The 19,982-nt window shown below is 52.3% G+C and overlaps 1 protein-coding gene across 23 annotated transcripts in view; it reads right to left on the bottom strand.

The window, feature by feature from the left end:
- Nucleotides 1-2,665: 2,665 nt before the first annotated feature.
- The window catches only part of ABCC8 (ATP binding cassette subfamily C member 8), an 84,182-nt gene continuing 66,865 nt past the window's right edge, over nt 2,666-19,982 (bottom strand). For 14 of the 23 annotated variants that reach the window (XM_005578489.4, XM_015435003.3, XM_005578492.4 and 11 more), the window contains 17 exons: nt 18,111-18,236; nt 17,092-17,191; nt 16,624-16,865; nt 16,358-16,524; nt 15,236-15,305; nt 14,255-14,412; nt 12,399-12,491; nt 8,114-8,216; nt 7,449-7,562; nt 6,965-7,085; nt 6,688-6,818; nt 5,633-5,711; nt 5,391-5,499; nt 4,954-5,057; nt 4,043-4,176; nt 3,477-3,539; nt 2,666-2,909 (listed from right to left, as the gene is read on the bottom strand). In XM_005578489.4, the coding sequence (XP_005578546.3) occupies nt 2,772-2,909; nt 3,477-3,539; nt 4,043-4,176; nt 4,954-5,057; nt 5,391-5,499; nt 5,633-5,711; nt 6,688-6,818; nt 6,965-7,085; nt 7,449-7,562; nt 8,114-8,216; nt 12,399-12,491; nt 14,255-14,412; nt 15,236-15,305; nt 16,358-16,524; nt 16,624-16,865; nt 17,092-17,191; nt 18,111-18,236 (2,052 nt within the window). In that variant the 3' untranslated portion in view covers nt 2,666-2,771. Of the gene's footprint in view, nt 2,994-3,476; nt 3,540-4,041; nt 4,177-4,953; nt 5,058-5,390; nt 5,596-5,632; nt 5,712-6,687; nt 6,819-6,964; nt 7,086-7,448; nt 7,563-8,113; nt 8,217-12,398; nt 12,492-12,701; nt 13,093-14,254; nt 14,413-15,235; nt 15,306-16,357; nt 16,525-16,623; nt 16,866-17,091; nt 17,192-18,110; nt 18,237-19,982 lie in introns of those variants that run through there. The other 9 variants (XM_045371554.3, XM_074014126.1, XR_006692262.3 and 6 more) reach the window with 8 other exon arrangements.

Raw genomic sequence — 19,982 nt, 5'->3', positions numbered from 1 at the left:
CTGCGGCTCAGATCCTTATGGAAGAGCCCCTGACCATCTGCGGCCATTTTGTTGGAGTGGGGGCTTGAGACAGGGGCTGGAGAGGGCAGCGTGGGTGTGGGCCACAATGGAGGCAGGATATGCATTTTATGTTGGATTTTCCTTTCTCTCCCTACCCACCAGCAGTCAGAGCAAACACCACTACAAAGGATGAGTGTGATCATGGGCTGTATTAACAGAGATACAGTGTCTAGGAAGGGGAGGGTAAAATGAGATGAGCAGAGTGGGAAGCTCAAGGAGACAGGGTTACCTGGGGGAATCTCTGCGGCAACTACAACTGTCCAGCCATCAGAAAAGGAAAGTCCCCCGGGGGTTTGGGCACTATTGTAGAAACACCTGGCTTTGAAGGAGGATAAACTAGTAGTTTTTCGTGGCCCAAAGGGTAGAACCAGGACACTAAGTGAAACAGAGGCAGGCTTTGGTTTCACATATGCGAGAGTCAGTTCTAATAACAATAACCAGAGATAAGGCACATCTGTGGGGTACCCAAGTCAAGCCGGTGGGCCATGAGGGATGTTATAGAGGGATTTTGGGCCAGGATGACCTTGGGCATCCCTGCAACATTTCACTGTAGGCCCAGCCCTGCCCCCGCTACTTCCCTTCAATCCATCAGGGTGGGATGGATTTGGAGTAGTGGTAGGCATGTGGAGCCCTCTTTCTGCTCCCTGGCTCCACTCCTGGGAGATCTCACAGTGGGGGAAGCTGCTGGGCCCCTGGGGAAATCTCAGAGGTAGAAAGGTTCGGTTCTGCCTTGTAGTGCAGCCTTGAGGCCTCACCTCCCTGCTGCTCACCCTACTGGGGGGGTGAGTCCCCTATCTGAAGGGCTCAGCCTCCCCTTTTGCTCCATCCTGCACTTGCTTATAGTCATCTCCACCAAACACTGAACTTGTCAAGTCCCTTTCTTGCTCAAAACCCTTCTCCCTTTTTGTCCATGGGCATACCCCACACTCCTTGCCCTGGCATTCAGGGCTCTCTGATGTGATGCCCTTCCTACTGCTCTCATCTTTCTCCCACCTCCCTGATCAGCCAACACTCTTAACACACTTCCACCATCACTCCTTACCTCCTGCTGTCCCCACCTGCCACCCCAGCCCTTTCTCTGACTTTCTCCCTATCCAATCCCTATCCCCCACAATGTTTAACTCAAATTTTGTCTTTTCCATGCAGCCTGCCAGGCTTTACAGAGCTCTTCCTTTCTGAGCTTCTCTGGCTCCTGGAACATCCACAGGGGTCTGCACTGGACCTACCTCCAATAACTGGTGGGCTTTTCTTATATTGTGCCTCTCTGATCCTCTTGCAGCCAAGGGTACTCTTAGGTTCGAGAATCTTAGGTCTGCACCCCAGGGCTTGGTGCAGCCAGTACTGCAGATGATATGCAAATGATCATAAAATGAGATGCAAATGAGCACCTGCCATTTCTTGGCCGAGGGCAGATGTGCAGCCTTGTTTCATGATGCAGAGGAAGTCAGGACAGCTGCTGTTTCAGTCTCCCTGGTGTCTGGGCTCCAGTGTCTCCCAGACACCACCTGGCTGGCCTGTGGCTCATGCGCTGTGCTTTCCCTCGGAAGGACCACCCTTTCACTTCTGAATGCCCCTGCTTGGGGGATGGAGATGGAGACATGATCCAGGCCTAGCCAGCCAGTGTGTGCCACCCCTCTGATCACAGTGGGGTAGGGATGGGAATGTGACCCAAGTTGATCCATTGAGATTTGCTCCCAGGCTTTTGCTGGAACTATTGGGAAGGAGTATCTGTTTTGCCTCTTGGGTTGCCTTGGGGCAGGATGTAAGCTAGAGCTGCTAGTGGCCATCTGTCATAAGGGAGGGAGAGGAAAATGGAACCCAGAAAGGAAGACGCATCCTGGGTGGATGTCAAACACCTGGATCCAGCCATGCTTGAAGTAGTATACCTCTTAGCCTTGTCAGTCACACACTGCAATAACTTCAGTTTCTGCTTAGGTGACTTTGAATTGGGTTCCTGTCATTTTCAATTGAAATAGTGTTAATCCAGATTTTAATTCAAGAATGAAAGTGAGAAGAAAGGAGACCAAGCTGTATGGAGATCTGTTAACTTATCTGATAAACTTATTGCAGAAATGCTATCACCCTTGCTATGGACATAATTGTGTCCCACCAAATTCACAGGGTGAAGCCTAATCCTACAATGTAACTATTTGGAAATAGGGCCTATGAGGAGATAATTAAGGTTTAATGAGGTCTTAGGGGTAGGGCCCTAATCCAATATGACTGGTGTCCTTTTAAGACAGAGAGAGAGAGCAGGGATGCATGTCCACAGAGCAAAGGCCATGTGAGCACACAGCCAGAAGGTGGCCCTCTGCAAGCCAAGGAGAGAGGCCTCAGGAGGAACCAAACCTGCCAACACCTTGATCCCAGGCTTCAGCCCTCAGAACTGTGAGAAAAAAATGTCTGTTGTTAAAGCCACCCAGTCTGTGATATGTTGCTGTGGCAGCCTGGCTGACTAATAGAGACCTCATTTCACAGGTAAGGAAGCAGGCTTTTGCCCACGCTCACACAGCTTCTGAAGGTCTGCCTGATGCCAAAGCCAGGCTGGTTCTACTGAACCCACCATCCACCACCAGCCCCTGCCCACCAGACTCACGGCCTCTAGTAGGAAATAATCAAATCTCTTTATTTACAAGTGATTTACAGTTAGAAAACCCAGGCAAGGGTATGGGCAGGGTCGGAGTATGGGATGGCACTTGGGCTCTGGCAGGTCACTTGTCTGCACGGACGAAGGAGGCGAAGACGCTGTCCTTCCGGCTGAGCAGCTTCTCTGGCTTATCAAACTCAAGGATGGCGCCCCGCTTCAGGACGATCACCAGGTCTGCACTCAGGATGGTGTGCACTCGATGCTGGGCAGGGCAGGAGGGGACGGGTCAGGATGGTGGGAACACCTCCCGCGGTGGGAGCCACAGCAGAAGGTGGCCCTCCTGCAGCTTGGAGGAGGAGGATGAGGAATGTGGCCAGAATGTCCTGTCTCTGTGGGGACTGCACTTTCCTGGGGTGGATGTGACTACAAGCCCTCCATCCATTAATACCACCCTTTTCTCCTCTCCAAGTCCCAACTCTACCCCACCTCCAGGCTTCAAGGCTCAGAGATCCTCCACAATCCCTCCCGCACTTCTTATGGAGAAGTAACCCCAGCCTAAGGTACAAGGCCTTGGGACAGGGGCAGACCTTGGAACCTGGAGACGGAGAGGGGAGGTCTGAGGGACGTACAGGGGCAAAACCCCCGCCCCAAATCCTGCAACCCAGGCACCCTGCATGCCCTCCAGACCCCTGGCCCTGAACTGCCTGCTTCAGGGTCCTTTCTTGATTATTGGGACCAGGCAAGCCCAGGAACAGTGCACTCATGACAGGCACAAGAGGCCAGTCCTGTCCCTGGGTGTCCCTCTGCACCCCATCAATGGGCCCCTTACCGCGATGGTGACCACGGTGCGGTCTGCGAAGGCTGTCATCACCACCTTTTGGAGGATGTTTTCCTGCCAAGTGGGGGCAACAGCTATTGGCTCACCTGCCCAGTGGATGGGGTCTGGCCTGGCTTGGGGGATGTGGAGCCCAGGTTTGTGGTTCAGCTCCCATCTCATCCCGATCCTAGTCCCACCCCCACCCCACAGGACTGAACAGGTTCCCAGCACTCAGGGACTGGACTCAGCCTGTTGGGGGCTCAGCTGTGTGTGTGTATGTAGGTTGTGGTTGTGGCTGTGCATGCTGTTGTGATAGGTGACAGTGTGAAGTCTGTGTGGGTCTGTGGGCAGCTTATGTTTGTGTTTGCGTAGTGTTTTTGTGTGTGCGTGCGTGTGTGTGTAACATTCCCTAAGGCTAGACAGAGTCAGGGTCCCCCAGCTCTTTTCACTTTCTGCGACACATAGCATTTGATGTTAAATGCAACTTGAGCCTCAGGGCTACTTTGTGCAAATTTCTGCCTAGCATCCCACTAAACCCTCTCTAAGGCCATCGTCCCATGGAGGTGCCCAGGACCAACCGTGGCCATGTCAATGGAAGCTGTGGCTTCGTCCATGATGAAGATGCTGGTCTTCCTCACGAAGGCCCGAGCCAGGCAGAACAGCTGCCTCTGTCCCTGGCTGAAATTCTCCCCGCCTTCTGTGATGATGGCATCTGAAAACAGCCCAGGGAGAGGAAGTAGGACTGAGTTAATCTTGTGCTGTGAGTGGAGCAGATGGGATGGCTTGGGGGGGCTGTTGGAAAATGTGTGTATGAGGGCAAATAGGTGGGTGTGTGTCCGAGAGCACAGGCGTGTGCAGGGCTGGTGTACCTGACACAACAACGTGGAGGCCATCTGCAGGGACTGCAACGAGGAGGGCACCCCTGGAGATGTGTGCTGCTGTGGCCCTGGGCAGTTCTGGGAGGGGGCGTGGGCACCGAGTGGTGCACTGAGTGTGTATGTAGTGTGGGCCTTGGTAAAGTGATTCACTGAAACCAAGGCTTAGCCACCCCCAATGCTCCAGGAACTGCAGCAAATATACCAAGGCTTTGCCAATCACCAGTGGACTTGATGAGTGACCTGTGTCTACGATTTCCCAGTCCCTCTTCTCCTCCCCTAAGGCAGAACTGGGCAGGCAGGTGGATGGGGCAGGGCAGGGCTGAAGATGCCGCCGTGGCATGGGGAGCTTGCAATCTGTGTCTCACAAGGATCCCTGACTGTACCCACTGTACCCTGCAGGAGGAGCCAGACCCTGAACTGACCAGTTGTGTGACCTGGGGCAAGACACCTGATGTTTCTGGGCCGCTGAATAGTGAGAAATAGGTCTAAATGGTCCTGCTGGGCTTCAGACTCCAAACTTGGGGCAAACCTGAGACACGGGCTTCCGTCTCCCTTCCTTACAGGGTCCTTGGGTGCCCAACCAACCCGGCTGCACAGCCAGGAGTAGTTACCAAGGCCTCCTGGCAGGGCCTTCACCACCAGCTTCAGCTGGGCAATTTCCAGGGCCTCCCACAGCGTGCTGTCTGAGCACTTCCTCTCCGGGTCCAGGTTAAATCTGGAAGTGGCACAGAAAGCCCCAGTAGGGAGGAAGCAGGGTCCTACCTGCATCCCCAGGAGGCAAAGAGGGCAGTGAGTGAGAGTGGACTGAGTTGGAGGTCTGGCTGGGAGAAACACCGAGGTGGTGGCAGTAGGTGGGGGACAGCATCTTAGATCCATGGGTGGGGGATCCCCTTCCAGAGCCTGCCTGGGCCTGATGGGATGGAGAAGGGCATGAGCAGGAAACGCCTCTGGGATCCTGGTCTCCCCCAGCCCCCTCCTCTTTGTGCTCCAGATCTGATGGAACTAAGCTGGCCTGGGCTGGGTGGGCCTGAAGGGTGGTGGGGCTCACCGGATGGTGCCGCTGAAGAGGACCGGGTCCTGCAGGATGATGGAGAGGCGTGAGCGCAGGGTGTGCAGTGGCAGTTTGGCGATGTCAATGCCATCAATGATGATGCGCCCTGTGTGGGTCCCAATGAGGGTGCAGGGGAAGGCGGTGACTGCTGGGCCTCCTGTCATATCTGACCATGTGCCAGGGCTGAGGCCTCATCTGGTGGCTGTGGGTACACATGGGGTGCCCACCTTACAACTCACCTTCGAACGTGTCCACCATGCGGAAGAAGGCAAGAGAGAAGGAGGACTTCCCACTGCCTGTGCGGCCGCAGATCCCAATCTGGAAAGAGAAGCAGGCACCGCCACTGGGGGTCTGGGGCTGCTGGGAGTAGCCTCTAGTGCTAGCTCTGGGTGTGTGTGCAGGTGTGGGAAGTCACAGGGTTTCTTTTTGTCCTGGTTTTCTGACCAGCTTTTCTTTGTACACCACAGTTTTGGGCTTGTTTCCTGCAGTGGGTCCAGAGAGGGCTCACACGGGACCGGCACGCAAGTACGGGCATGGATGTCCATTTGCCTGGGCCTTGGTGTGGGTCTGGGTGTGCCGGGTACTTGGCTGCAGGAGAGCTGGGGGCACTGGTGTGTCTCTATGGGTGTGAGTGTGGCAGGAGGACACAGGGGCAGCTGAGAGTGGTATGCAGGGATGCGTCTGTATGCACCGCCTTACACTGGAGCCACCTCTGATCCCATTGCTTCCTGGCCCTTGGGTACCAACAGAAATTACAATACAGAGACAGAGATAGTGACACAGAAGGATGAGAGAGGCAGGGACAGAGGTACATCCCAAGGTCAGAGAATGACATGGACGGTCACAGCAAAGTGAGACAGAGACAGAGGGGGAAATGAGAGGAGAGCAGGGCCAGGGCCATAGGCAGGGGTTCTCCCCCAGTACAAGGGCGGCCTCGCTGTCTGCCCCCAGGTCTCTGCCCTGAAGGTCAGGGGCAGTGCCCTAGGGAAAGCCCCTGACCAGTCGCAGAGAGGGAGGCCCTGACAAAGACCGTGCGAGCCGGGGGAGTCCAGAGTGTCGTCTCCTTGGTGGATGAGTGAGGAGACAAGGTCTGAGGGTAACACTGGGGGAAGGGAATAGAGGGAGAGGAAAGATGGGCCCCCACAGGCCCAGGGCAGGAGACTGCTATGTCTGAATAGTGAGAGGCCTTGGCCCTGGAAGACCATGAGGTGACTGCGAAGCCGTCCAGCTCCGTGCATGCCCTATCCCCTGTTCACGCCTGTCCTGCAGCATTGGGTTGGGCCTGCGCTCTGACCTTCTGTCCTGGGGAGATGAGGGCGTTGACGTGCTTCAGCACTGGCTTCAGGGAGCTGTCGTAGCGCACACTCAGGTTCTGGATCTGGATCTTCCCTTGGTCTGGCCAGTTCTTTGGGATCAGCGATGGTGCTGGGGGCCAGGCTGGGCTCAGCCACCAGGCATGGGGCACAGCTAGTATCCGAAAGTGCCACCCCATCCCCAGGCTCTCTTGTGGTCCCCAACCCAGATACACTCCTCCTTGGGCTCTTCCCCACCCCTCTCCCTGAGCCCCTCACCCAGGAGCCCCTCGTAGCTCTCTGCCTCAGTTTTCAGGAGCCCGTGGATGCGCTTCACGGCGCCCAGCTGGAGCTCCATGTCTGCGAGGTTCCTCACCATCCAGTTGAGGTAGTTGGAAACCTGTGGGGAGCAAGCCAGTGGCACATACTCTGTGGTCACTTAGTTCTGTCCTCAGCCACCAGGATGGCTCTTCTTAAGGCTGGAGAGGGGCCAGGGCCCCAGATTCCTTTTGCTGCCATCAGCTGCCTGCTCAGAGCAGCACCCCCCCCGGAGGCATGGGGAGAGTCAGTCATGTGGCTCCCCACCCTCCACCTGTCTGGGGCCTGGGGCTGGCCGGTCAGCCTTCCTGCCCACTGTCCCTCGGGCATCAGATGCAAATGAGCTTGGGGTAAGGCCTGGGGGTGTCTCATGTCTCCAGTGGGGAAGATGCTCCAGGAGTGCTGGCGTCTGACCCCTCCTCTGCCCTAGCCCACTGCCGCTCACCATTAGGGCATAGGTGAGGCCCAGGCCCACCAGGCCAGCAGAGAGCTCCCGGTGCAGGGAGTTGGAGATGGAGGTCACGGCCGCGATGAGCACCACACATGCACCGATGTACTCCTGCGGAGGGAGAGGAGCTGGCCTGGGCGTTTGGGGGTTGGAGCCACAGGCCCCTGTTCCACCTCACTCCCTTTTGGAGCAGAGAGCAGCTCAGCAAGACCCCCACCCCAACCCTGCAACTCACGCACACATCATCAGACACACACAAGGGCTGCAAAGACTGGAGCCCCAGGAGCCAACATGTCCCACAAGCTCATGCTCCCCCACCCCCCAGCCCCTGCACACCCTTTAACACACACACCTCAGCAGGCCCACAAACACACACAACGTGGGTGTCATATGACCCATTGCAGATACACATTCACAATTATTCTAGCCACTGGCACACACCTCAGATACACAAGCCTCCAGGCAGTGATATGGGGAAAAGGAGCGCAGGCTAGACACTAGGAGGACCACCAGGGCTGGAGGAAGGAGGAAGGCTTGGTGTCCACACGATCTGGTATCCTATCCTCTCTTTCATCCCTGGGTCCCTGTGTGCTCTTGCTCTGGCCCCACCCTGCTATCAGAAGCCCTCTGCGGGGGCCAGGGTAGGGGGGAATAGCACTTGCCATTCGGACTTCCAGCCATCTGTTGGCAGCCGTGAGGAAGAGGGAAGCAATGTTGTTGGAGTCTGTGTATTCGAGAAGCTTCTGCTGGAACCGGGCCTCGTACCTGGAGGGAGAATGAGAAACTCCTAAGGGAACAGTGTTGGTCCACATAGCTCCTAGGAGTCTCCCTACCTGCAGAGGGAGACACCAGGGCCTCTCCAGTCCCCAGACATGCCACCGTGGCCACTTCATCCCCTCTGGAATGTCCGCCCTGCTCCTTTCTGCTTATTCAAACCTGTCCAGAGTCCCTACCTCCTCCAAACTCTTGTTTTCACCCCAAGACCCATTTTCTCTAGGTCTTTCCCGTTATAATAAGGAGCACCTCCCTTTACCTGGTTTTTCACCCAGGAATCACCTGGATTCACATTCAGCCCCTTGGCAAGTCCTCTTATGTCTATCTCCAAAAGAGTCCTTGCCTCCCTCCCCCTCTATCCTGCTTCCCGCCCACTACAAACTCTTACCTGGACTACTGCATGAGCTTCCTGAATACGTCTACCTGCTGTCTCCCTACAGTTCACGCTCCACACAGTGGCTGGCTTAATCTATGTAAATTGCAAACCGTGTCCTCTCCCCACTGCTTAGAATATTAATGACCTCCGGCCAGACGCGGTGGCTCACCTCTGTAATCCCAGCCCTTTGAGAGGCTGAGGCGGGCGGATCACCTGAGTCAAGAGTTCAAGACCAGCCTGGCCAACATGGTGAAACTCTGTCTCTAGTAATAATACAAAAATTAGCTGAGTATGGTGGTGCACACCTGTAATCCCAGCTACTTGGGAGGCTGAGGCAGGATAATCGCTTGAACCCAGGAGGTGGAGGTTGCAGTGAGCCGAGATCACCCCACTGCACTCCAGCCTAGGTGACAGAGTGAGACTCTGCCTCAAAAAAAAAAAAAAAAAAAAAAAAATTAATGACCTCCCACTGCTTATAGGATGAAGAACCCCCTCCTGCCAACCTAATTCCTGCCACAAACACCCCACACACTATGCTGCACCCAGTCAGCCTTTTAAAAGCTCTGTGACAATACTAAAGTCTTCCCTACCCCAGAGCCTTTGCATACACTATTCCCTTTGCCTGGAAGGCTTTCACCCTTGCTCTTCATAAGGCTGGCTCAACTCAAGCTTCAGGCCTTACCTTAAATGCTGCCTCCTCAGAGAGGCTCTTCCTGGCCACTACCTTACTATAAAGTAGGTTTCCTCTATTATTCTCTGCAACCTGTTTGCTCCACAGTATCTGTTGTACATGCATTTCTCTAGCTGTTTATAATCATCTCCCTCAATAGACTGTAAATTCCATGAAGATGGAGGCCATGTCTGTTTGATTCACCAATGTATCCCAGTGCCTGGCACTATCAATAAATATTTGTTGGATGAATGCATGGCACTCCCCCGACCCTCTGAAATAGATGAAATCTCTCTGTACAGGGAACTCTGGAGGCATCTTTCTCATCCTTGGGTCCTCATCATGTTTTCCCTGAGTTGCTGTGCATGGACCTGCCTCCTCCCTCTGACCAGCCTGGGCTGCGGTCATCACTCTCCTTGGCCACTTCCCTCAGACCTTGCTGACATAGGAGATGCAGGAGCACTTGTTTGATGATGGAGGAAGGAATGAAAGAAAAACTGTCTCATCATCGCTGGTTTGATAGGACCAAACTTAGAGGACACAAAGGCACCCAAGACGTATCTCACTGGGCATTTGCTTTTCACTCCTGGAAGGTGTTTGTTCAGCTTTGATTGTCTCTGGGTGGAGAGAGGGCATGTGTCTGAGGGGAGTGAAGGGAGGCTCTGCGGTGGGAGAGAGCATTGCTCCTGCATACCTCCAGGGTGGAGATGTGTGGGAGGGTGACCTGTCTGAGGCGAGTGTGAAACCATGCCTGAAGGGTTCGAGTAAGTGCGCGTTGAAGATGTGTGTGCATCAGGGCACGTGCAAGTTATAGGAGTGTGAGGCACTCAGCGTATGTGGGTCTCAGGACTGTGTGAGTTGAGGGTCGGCAAGTATGAGATGGGAGCTTCTGCCACAGGCATGCGACAGTGTGTCTGAGGACTGGAAAAGAGCCCCAGCCTCGCAGCCATGTAAACCCAGGTTGGAGCCTGAATGTCACAACTTCCTGGCTGTGTGTCAGGATTGAGACTCAGTTTTCTCATGAATAAAATGGGGAAGTGAAAGTTCCTATATGAACGAAAATAACCGCCGAGCCCACCACTGAGCCCAGTGCTGGGCACTCTTGAAACTCTTTTGGGAAAAAATGAGGTCTCTTAGGAAAGCCCAGAAGGTCAGGCAAACCTGAGTTCCAAGCTCAGCGCCAGCCCCCGCAGTCTGTGTGACCTTGGTTTGATTACCCAGCCTCTCTGGGTCTCGTTTCTGCGTCTGAAGAATGTGGTGACTCGTACCGATGTTATGCAGTTCTTGTGAGGATTAAATGTAATAACGCACATACAACACTTAGCACGGTGCCTGGCACGCAGTAAGTGGGCAATCAATAAATGGTAATAGCTCTCAACAGGCTGCTGGGTTAAAGCCAATGCATTAAACATGTACAGGGTTGATTAAAAAGCCTTTCATTCAAATTTAAAACTCATTCACTGTATCAGTAGGGTGTGAAAGACCTCACTGGGTAGCAGTGGCTCTGGCTGACCACAGGTTTGGCCCGATAGGAGGCTGCTTACTGGAAGCTGGGATCTGCATACAAGGAGATCTGGCCCACTTTAGAAGAGTCACCATCTCTCTACCCCAGGGCCCTCTGAGACACCAATTTAAAGAGGGAAATCATCAAAACTTAGAGCAAAGGCTAGGCTCAGTAATGTGGAGGGACCTGGAAGTGAAGGAATGGGAGAAGTTCACGCTTGAGAAGAGGAGACTGGGAGGAGACTATAGAGTCATAATCCAGTCCCCAGGGAGCTTCTTTGTGGAAGACACAGCACGGTCTTGTCCAGGGGCGAGGGATGTCCAGGGAGCAGCGCCAAGGCCAGGGCAGAGCTTTGTCCTGCTCTTCTTTACCTAGACAAGATCCCTAAGAGGTGGCTTTCCACTGGCCCTAGGTGCTTCAGGGAGTGGGCAGAGGGGCCTGGGTACCTTTCCAGGGCTAAAGCTGGACTTCAGGGGTTGGTGGAGGAGATGTAAGCCTCTCTGGGCCCTTGGCTGGCCCTTGTGCCCTAGGGTTACTCCTGGACACAGGGCTTGATGTCTCATGGTTACTGTCACACTTCGTGCAGCTGTGCCACCCTAAAAATAACCTATTATCACTCTCTGGGTGAAGATGAGAAAAGAGCCCAACTATGTGTGTCAGGGGTCTCTGGCCTGCCTCACTAAAAGAGAGATGCCCCAGGAGATCAGACAGACCCTTGGGGAGTGGGGAACAACAGCTTCCTCCACTTGCCAGGCAGCCTCAGATGCTCCTGTCCACCTCAACATCACCACTCAGGATAGCGAGAGGATGGTAGGGGCACTGAAGTTTTCAGGAATTCCTCCAGCCTGGTGAACTCCTGCCCCTCCTTTGAGTCCTAGTTCTGATGACACCTCCTCTACAAAAACCTTCCCTGACTGTCTCTCTCCTATGCTCCCACAGCCCTTGAATCCGCTTTTTTCAGAGTACGTGTCACATGGGTTTATCCTGGCCTGCCCAAAGTCTGGGCTGTAAATGCCTGCAGGGCAGTGGCTCATTTGACTCATCTTTTTAGTGCCTGGCATGGGGCTTTGCACATGGTCGGGGCTCAGTAAATGTTAGTTGCATGAGCAAATACGTTCAAGTCTGGGCTTTGTGGTACCTTACAAAGAACGGGTATAGAACATCTCTGCACCTCAGTTTCCTTATCTGTGCAGTGGAAATGACCATTCTCAGCACCAAGGGTTGCAGTGCAGAATGAGTGGGATTGGCCTGTACAGTATTGAACATAGTGTTTTGCACACAGGAGCTCCTTAATAAAAGAAGGGCTCACGGTGGCCTGCACCTAAGGCCCTTTCTAGCATTGATACATGAAGACTTGTCCCAGCTTTGTTTCTTTTCATGCTCTGCCTCATAGAGGCCCTGGGCTTGTCTACAGAGCTGGAATTTTCCTCTCTAGAACATTCAGTGGGAGCCCACCTGGCCTGTCCCTGCTGGTGGATATCCCTTGGGCCTTGGGGCCTGAGGTGGCTTGAGAGAGACATGTCCTTGGCCTTCCTAATGGAGCCCTGAGAATCAAATCTCATGGCCTGTGCCCCTGGCCCCACCCCTGTTCCACTCCTACCTTGGGGGAATGTGGACTCGTACCTGAAGGCCCGGATGGTGGTGAGCCCTTCCACGGTTTCAGCAAAGTGCGAGAGCAGTGGAAGCTGGGTGGTGTCATCCAGCTGCTGCAGGTCCCTATGGTGGGGAACAGAGTGGAATAGTTAAGAGGGCAGGCTCAGGGCTCGGCCTGGACTTGAAGCCTAGCTCCACCTGCTCCTGCTGTGTGGATGAATGGCCTCACCTCTCCAGGCCTCAGCTTCTTACCCGTGAAGGGGGAAGACAGTGACTCCAGCCCATCAAGCTGTTGTGAGCACTGAATGAGATCGTTTATGTACAATGCTTACACACAGCCTGAAGTGGGGCATAGTTACTGCTTTCCTGAGTATTGTCCACCCCAGGTGGCCATCTGTCCCTGTACTTCTGTGCACAGCCTTGAGCTGAGCTAAGGCTGGGCAGGCAGTGTTAGTTCCATTTTACAGGTGAACAAGCTGAACCTTGAGACAGCTGGCCAAAGAAACAGAAGACCAAACTCAAAGCATTCAACCCCGTCTTCCACTTACCCCATCAAGGAACTCTTTAGACCCTGGCCAGTGATGTGATGAAATGATAGGTTTCATCTTGGGGTAAGGCCAGAGGTTTCCATGGCAGCAGAATTGCCTCCTGCTCCCCAAAGCTGCACTTTGACAAGCACATCAGTGACAGGGAGGCCAATTTGGGATGCAGGAAGTTGATTTCCCTGAAAAACCATCTCCAGGGTCAGAGTGGGTGCCAGAGAGACAGGGCTATTTCTCTGGCAGAAGAAATGAACTTTGTAGAATAGCTTGTGCAGCACTTTGAAAGCCACTGTAATTTTATGAGTGTCAACAAGCTATGTTGCTCGTGTGGGTGTCGGGCCATTCTGGATCATCCAAGCAAAAAGCTATTTATACAAATGTTGATCCTTTGGGACAGATAATTGTGGCCAAAATGCATCTAAATTTTATTATTTATTATTGCTAATAAGTGTCTCGACTCTAGTTTCTAGCCAACTATATGCCCTTGGGAAAGGTACTTAACCTTTCTGACCACAACCTGCAGTCAGAAATATATTTTATCTCACAAGTCAGTACTCACACACCTACATGACCAAAACAAAGGTTTCATGAGGCAAAGTTTGCTGTTACTCTATGAATACAGTCTGATGTTTTCTGTTCTATTTCATTTTTTTAAAAATGCTGGTTGTGATCCATGATACTGATTTCATGACCCACTGATGGGTTGTAATTGGCACTTTGAGAAACACTGGCCTAGAGGTTCTTTAATTTTTTTTCCACAATTCTTTGAATCTATGACTTTAGCAGAATCACTCTCAGAAAGAACTCCCTAGAGAACATTCTTAGAAAATTTTGATGAGGAAAGACGTGTGAATGGATCCAAAGCTCATGAGGGCAAATGTGATCCATGAGAATGGCTGTGAGAGGCTCCCTCAAGTCAAGGCTTACAGCTACACTCTGGACTCACATGTGCTGGGAGATGTTATCGTAACAGTGCTTCAATCAGGTACCCTCCGATTTCATGCATTGGCAATCAGCCTGACCACTAGAATGATGCAACCCTCCTGGGAAGCAAGTGGCAAAATGAATGAAGGGCATAAAATGTGCATTTATCATGACCTAGCAATTCCAGTCCTGACCATATCTCCCAAGGAAATAATTCAGATGTCAACCTCAGTGTGTGAGTGTGTTGGCAGACTATTATACTAGGCTAGTGGAATAAAATGTGGATATTTCTATTTCCTTCATTTCTGTTTTTTGCTTTTATTTTTTGGAGGGAACATGACCCTACTACTTCTATAACGATGAGTCTAGCAAACTGCACATTGCAAAGCACCTCCCACCCATCACCCCTGAGGCCATCACCTGGACGCCACCCGGAAGTACTTCTGGATGAAGTAGCACACGATGGCCAGGGGCAAGAGGGCCACGAGGAACACAGGTGTGACATAGGAGATGACGGCCAGGGCTGAGACACAGAGCAGGGTGGAGCGGCTCAGGCACTCCAGTGTGGATGGGATGTGCTGAGGGAGACGAGGGGGAGAGAGTGAGGTAAGTTTTGGTATTAACTGTGTTTAGAGTGCTACCGGCCATCATGTTTTGCTCTCACTTTATTTTTTGATCCTTTATTTTTCTGAGACCGAGTCTCACTGTTGCCCAGACTAGATGTAGCAGCGTAATCTCAGCTCACTGCAGCCTCTGCCTCTCGGGTTCAAATGATTCTCCTGCCTCAGCTTCCCAAGTAGTTGGGATTACAGGTGCCTGCCAACACACCTGACTAATATTTTTGTATTTTTAGTAGAGAAGGGATTTCATCATGTTGGCCAGGCTGGTCTTGAACACCTGGCCTCAAGTGATCCGCCTGCCTCCGCCTACCAAAGTGTTGGGGTTACAGGAGTGAGGCACTGAGCCCGGACTTGCTCTCACTTTATTATAGGCACACATCTTATCTCTCCAGCTACAAGGTAGACTCCCTGAGGCAGGAATCAAGATTTTGTTTTCATACCATCTAGTACGATGGTAAATAAAGAACACAGGCTGAATCAAAAATGAATATTCTCCATACAGTCAGCGACCTTGGTTCAGAATATGCTGGAACTTTACTAGAGAGAGCCAGTGGGATCTCTGGTGGAAGATAAAGGGATCTGGTTTCCCTCAGCCTTATTATGAGGCTCCCACCGGGGAGGCCCCAGCCCTGAGGCAGCATTATAATCAGATCAGGGACACTGGCTTCCTCCCGGAGGGCTGTGATCACCTGATCTGGGGAACCCAGCCTCAGACAGGAGAAGCCCCCAGGGGTCCGGGGTGTCTCTGGACAGGGAGAAAGTGTGGCACCGTCCTCTGTACCTGGTCGATGGTGTTACAGTCGGATGAAAATCTGTTCAGGATGCTCCCAAGGGGCGTGGTCTCAAAAAACCTAAGAGGCAGTCAGAGGAAGAGTTACTCATTTGTCCATTGATTTACTTCCTGTTTACTGAATGAGATAGTTACTTATTTCATGTAAGTGTCTTTGGAGTCATTCATGGGTCTGGCGTCCTCTGCCAATTTGTAGATATCTGGCCTGTATCCCCGTGAATTCCTGCAGCTGCCCAAAGGGGCGCTGGCCTTTCATTAGCCTCTCAGGTTCTCAAGCCCATCTGACCACTGCCGCTTTTCTCAGCTGCCGGCTCAGCCTGACTCAGCAGCTGTCCTCCTGGGACACAGAGTCCTCTCCAGAGGGACAACCTGCCAAGGGGAACAGGGTCCTGGGGACAGCCTGCTGGCTGGCTGACCCAGAGTCAGCCCAACCCCAACCAGGGAGTTTCAGAATTACAGAGCTGGGGCAAACAGAGTCAGTAAACTCGGCGGCCATATCTGTGGGCCACGGAAAACTCATGAGGCTGGAAAGTGAAAAGTGCAGTTAGACAGTGAGGTCTAGCCTTGACAAGGGGCCAGAAAACCTGTTGGCCTGTTGTGTTTTTAAACCAAGTTGGCCAACCAATTGGGCAGTGACAACTTTAAACCTCTTTGACATCAAGTGGACTTTGAGATTTTTATCCATCCCATTACAGGAAATTATTAATAGAACAGCTACCTGTTCCCCCAGTGTCAAAACCTGAGGCTGGCTGAGGGAGAGAGAGGGAGGGGAGGGTAGGGAGCTGAACTCATGGGTGGGGATGGGCAAATTACACCTGCTTAGGGAGGAGAAACCAATCTTTACCTGGACGTGCAGACGCTCTCTTTAAAGGGCCATGGTGACAATTAGATGAGCTAACCACACACAATGCCTGTCACAGTATCTGGCTGAGTAAATGCCAGTTTCTCCCTGCTTCTTGCACAAGGAGGGCACTTTTACACACACTGTCTCCTTGAGTCACCTCCACAAACTTGTGACAGAGGTTGTATATACCCATTTTATAGATGGGAAGACTAAGGCTCAGAGAACAGTGACTTGCTCACAGCCTCAGCCTGGCCAGGGGAGAGGGGTACCTCATAGGGGCTAGGATGATCCGGTTCAGCAGGCTGCGGTGCAGCCTCTTGGCCACCTTCAGCCCTGTCCATTCCACAGTGACAGACGTGACGAGGCACAGCACGATGCCCAGGCTGCAGAGCACCGTGAACACCATGGCGTAGACAGTCTGGTCGAGGGAGCACTCCTTCACAGGCAGAGAGTGAGCTGGGGTTCTGGGGTGCCCATGGGCTCAGCCCTTCCCCCACCCCCACTCCCAGTCTCTGCCACAGGCTACCGGTCACACCTGGCTGAGGGAGCAGTTCCTGGCTGCAGGGGTCAGGGTCAGGGCGCTGTCGGTCCACTTGGCCAGCCAGTAGTCAATGGCCACCAGGACCATGTGCTTGAGCAGCTGTGAGAAGACCAGCAGCGACAGGAGCAGGATGCCGGCAGAGGACAGGTACTTTGCGCAGGCTTGCCATGGGATCTCGGCACGCTGGTGCAGCACAGACGACAAGTTGTCGTCCTCATCGCTCTCAGCTGCCTCCTCTGCAGGCCGCAAGAACCCACTCTGTGGCTACACATTTCCATCCCTCTGAGGGTGAATCAGGGGGCGTTTTATCCCCACTTACAGAGGGGACAACAGAGGCACACAGAGGGAAGCCACTTAATCAAAGGCACACTACTGCACCACACCCAGAACCCCAAACCTTAGCCTTTCTGTGGCTGATCAGACCTCAGGCCATAATTTCACTCCCAGTCCCATCGCCTGTACCTTCCTCCTCTTCCTCATCCTGCAGAAGGCCATCCCTCGAGGACATGGTACGAGATAGACCCTGGGGTGGCTCTGTGGCTTTTCTCTCTGTGACAGTCTCCTATAAGACAGATGTGGCCTGACCAATGCCTTCAGGGTATATGGTTGGTGGGGGAAGGGGAAGTTAAGGCATAACTACCCTAGTGATGACCAATGTCAGGTTTCCACATTGTCCCTGCCTGAGGGAGGAGCAGACAGACACACATTCATCTTGCCAGGATTTAGTCCTTCCCCTTCATGAGATAATAGCACCCCCATATCCCTGTGGGGAACCACTCTTCCCCTATTTTTAGTCTCTGTGATTCAGGTGGGTCTGGCTCCCAAAGTGGGCACATGACTCAGGACAGGCCAATCCTCATATTCCACATCCCTGGCCACAGTGATTTGTTCAGGGGTGGGCACATGAGCAAACTGGACAAATGAGACTCAGCCCTGGAACTTTTGCTGAACTATGGTGAAAGAGGCGCTTTTTTTCTGGCAGAGTTGTTGAGCTGGGAGAATGTAAACCTAAGACTGCTGCTGGCCCTCACTGATACCATGAGAATGGAGCCACTTTGAGGGCAGCAGAGCCAAGAGGTGGGAGAAACAGATTTCTGATGACACTGACGACCTGGCTCCAGCACACTTAAAGCTATGATACACCTGGACTTTTTGGTTTCACGGGTCAAAAAATCCTTAACTCCCTCTTGTTTTCTTTGCTTAGTTTTCTTTGCCAGTTTGAGTTGATTTTCTGAAACTTTGCAACTAAATAGTATCTGACTATCTCAGGATAAGGCAAAGGTGCCCACCTGATTCTGCCCTGGGTACCTGGCACAGGTACTGTCTCTTCTCTGGTAGGAGCAAGTTCATGCCCAGCTCCCACATCTACCCTTTAGGGGGCTTCCTGGGGCAGTAAGGATAGGAAGACCTTTATGAGTTCAGGTTCTAGCAGAACCTTCGCATCCAGGGGTGGCTGCTTGGCCACCCCTGGATATACCCACCTTCTCCAGCTCTTGGTCCTGCCGGTTCATGAGGGTCTTCCAGTGCTCAAAGAGCTGGCACTCAGACCTCTGGAAGTCCTTGAGGGTACCCTCCCTCTGGATGGTGCCATCCTTCATGGCAATGATCTGGAAAGGCAGAAACAAACCTAGTTTGGGGGCTGGCTGGGGAGGAATGGTGGTCACATCCCTCAAATGTGGAGTCTGAGATGGAGGTGGACACATCCCTTTCCTCACTACAAATGGCCTCCAGCTCATCCACTGCAAGTGGGCTGGTATTGATAACCTAGACCCACCAACATATTCCTGGGACCTAGAGTTCGGTACATCTGAGGGGCAATTCTCAATGGCTGGGTTTGCAGAGCAAATTAGTGCATCCTGCTCAGGCAGGCTTGTTACCCACAAGGACTCCACCCATGGCAGCAGCTGTCATACACTATGCAGGCTCATTGTACACTACCCTTAGCTCCTCTTGACGGTGGGTCTGGCAGCCTCCATCAGGGCTTAGCAAAGCACCTGCTGGTCTAAGTGTGTGTGGCCATGCCTCTTTGGAATCAATAAATCTTTTGTTTGTTTGTTTGTTTGTTTTTAGACAGGGTCTCACTCTGTTGCCTAGGCTGGGGTACAGTGACACCATCTCAGCTCACTGCAATCTCTGCTTCCTGGCTCAAGCCATCCTCCTGTCTCAGCTTCCTGAGTAGCTGGGACCACAGGTGCACGCCACCATACCTGGCTAATTTTTTGATTTTTTTTTTTTGTAGGGACGGGGTTTTACCATGTTATGCCAGGCTGATCTCGAACTTCTGGGCTCAAGCAATCCACCCACCTTGGCCTCACAAGGTGCTGGAATTATAGGCATGAGCCACTGCACCCGGCTCAATAAAACTTTTTATTTGGAACACTCGATGACACCACCACGTAGACCTGCCATTAATTCAGACACCCACCCCTGCTGCCCTCACCCCCTCCCACCCTATGCTGGGATTCAAGGGGCTCGAGAGTCCTGGTCACTGGTTCCTCAAGGAACCTAGCACTTCTGTGTTCCTCAGGATTATCCTGAACTACAAGGTATTGCCAGGGTCACTACAGAAACTCAGAAACAAACCTTCTGTATCTGTATATATATTTAAATCTTTGGGTCTTTGGGTCTTTTCTTTGGGTCTTTTTTCTTTGGGTGATTTGGGTTCTTTTTTATACTGGACGGGTCTCATTATACGTGGAAGGAAGATTCGTCTTGGGGAAAATAAGCAGAGCCATTCGGCACGGGCCTGAAGCTCAGAGACGGCCTCAATTTTGGCTATTGTTCAGAGGAAAATTTATATAGGTGTAGGCAGGACCTAGATCTCAAAAGTCACATGATCTCCCTCTTAAAAATTAAATGCTTTCTAACAAATCAAAAAGTAATTATTTTCTACCTACTGATGAGTATGGGAATTTAGTTAATGAGGGGTTTTACAACATTGGACTCTATTGATAATATTAAAGTTTCTTTCTTTCCTTCCTTCCTTCCTTCCTTCCTTCCTTCCTTCCTTCCTTCCTTCCTTCCTTCCTTCCTTCCTTCCTTCTTTCTTTCTCTTTCTTTCTTTCTTTCTTTCTTTCTTTCTTTCTTTCTTTCTTTCTTTCTTTCTTTCTTTCTTTCTTTCTTTCTTTCTTCCTTCCTTCCTTCCTTCCTTCCTTCCTTCCTTTTCTTTTCTTTTTCTTTCTTCTTTCTTTCTTTCTTTTTTTTTCAAGTTTTCAGAGACAAGGTCTCACTCCGTCGCCCAGGCTGGAGTGGAGTGCAGTGGCGTGATCATGGTTCACCGCAGCCTTAAACTCCTGGGCTCAAGTGAACCTCTTGCCTTGGCCTCCCAAAGTGCTGGGATTACAGGTGTGAGC

This window comes from Macaca fascicularis, chromosome 14, assembly GCF_037993035.2.
Source record: "Macaca fascicularis isolate 582-1 chromosome 14, T2T-MFA8v1.1".
NCBI classification, from domain to species: domain Eukaryota; kingdom Metazoa; phylum Chordata; class Mammalia; order Primates; family Cercopithecidae; genus Macaca; species Macaca fascicularis.
Note: the sequence above shows the minus strand (reverse complement) of the source record. Positions and strands in the feature narration are given on the sequence as shown.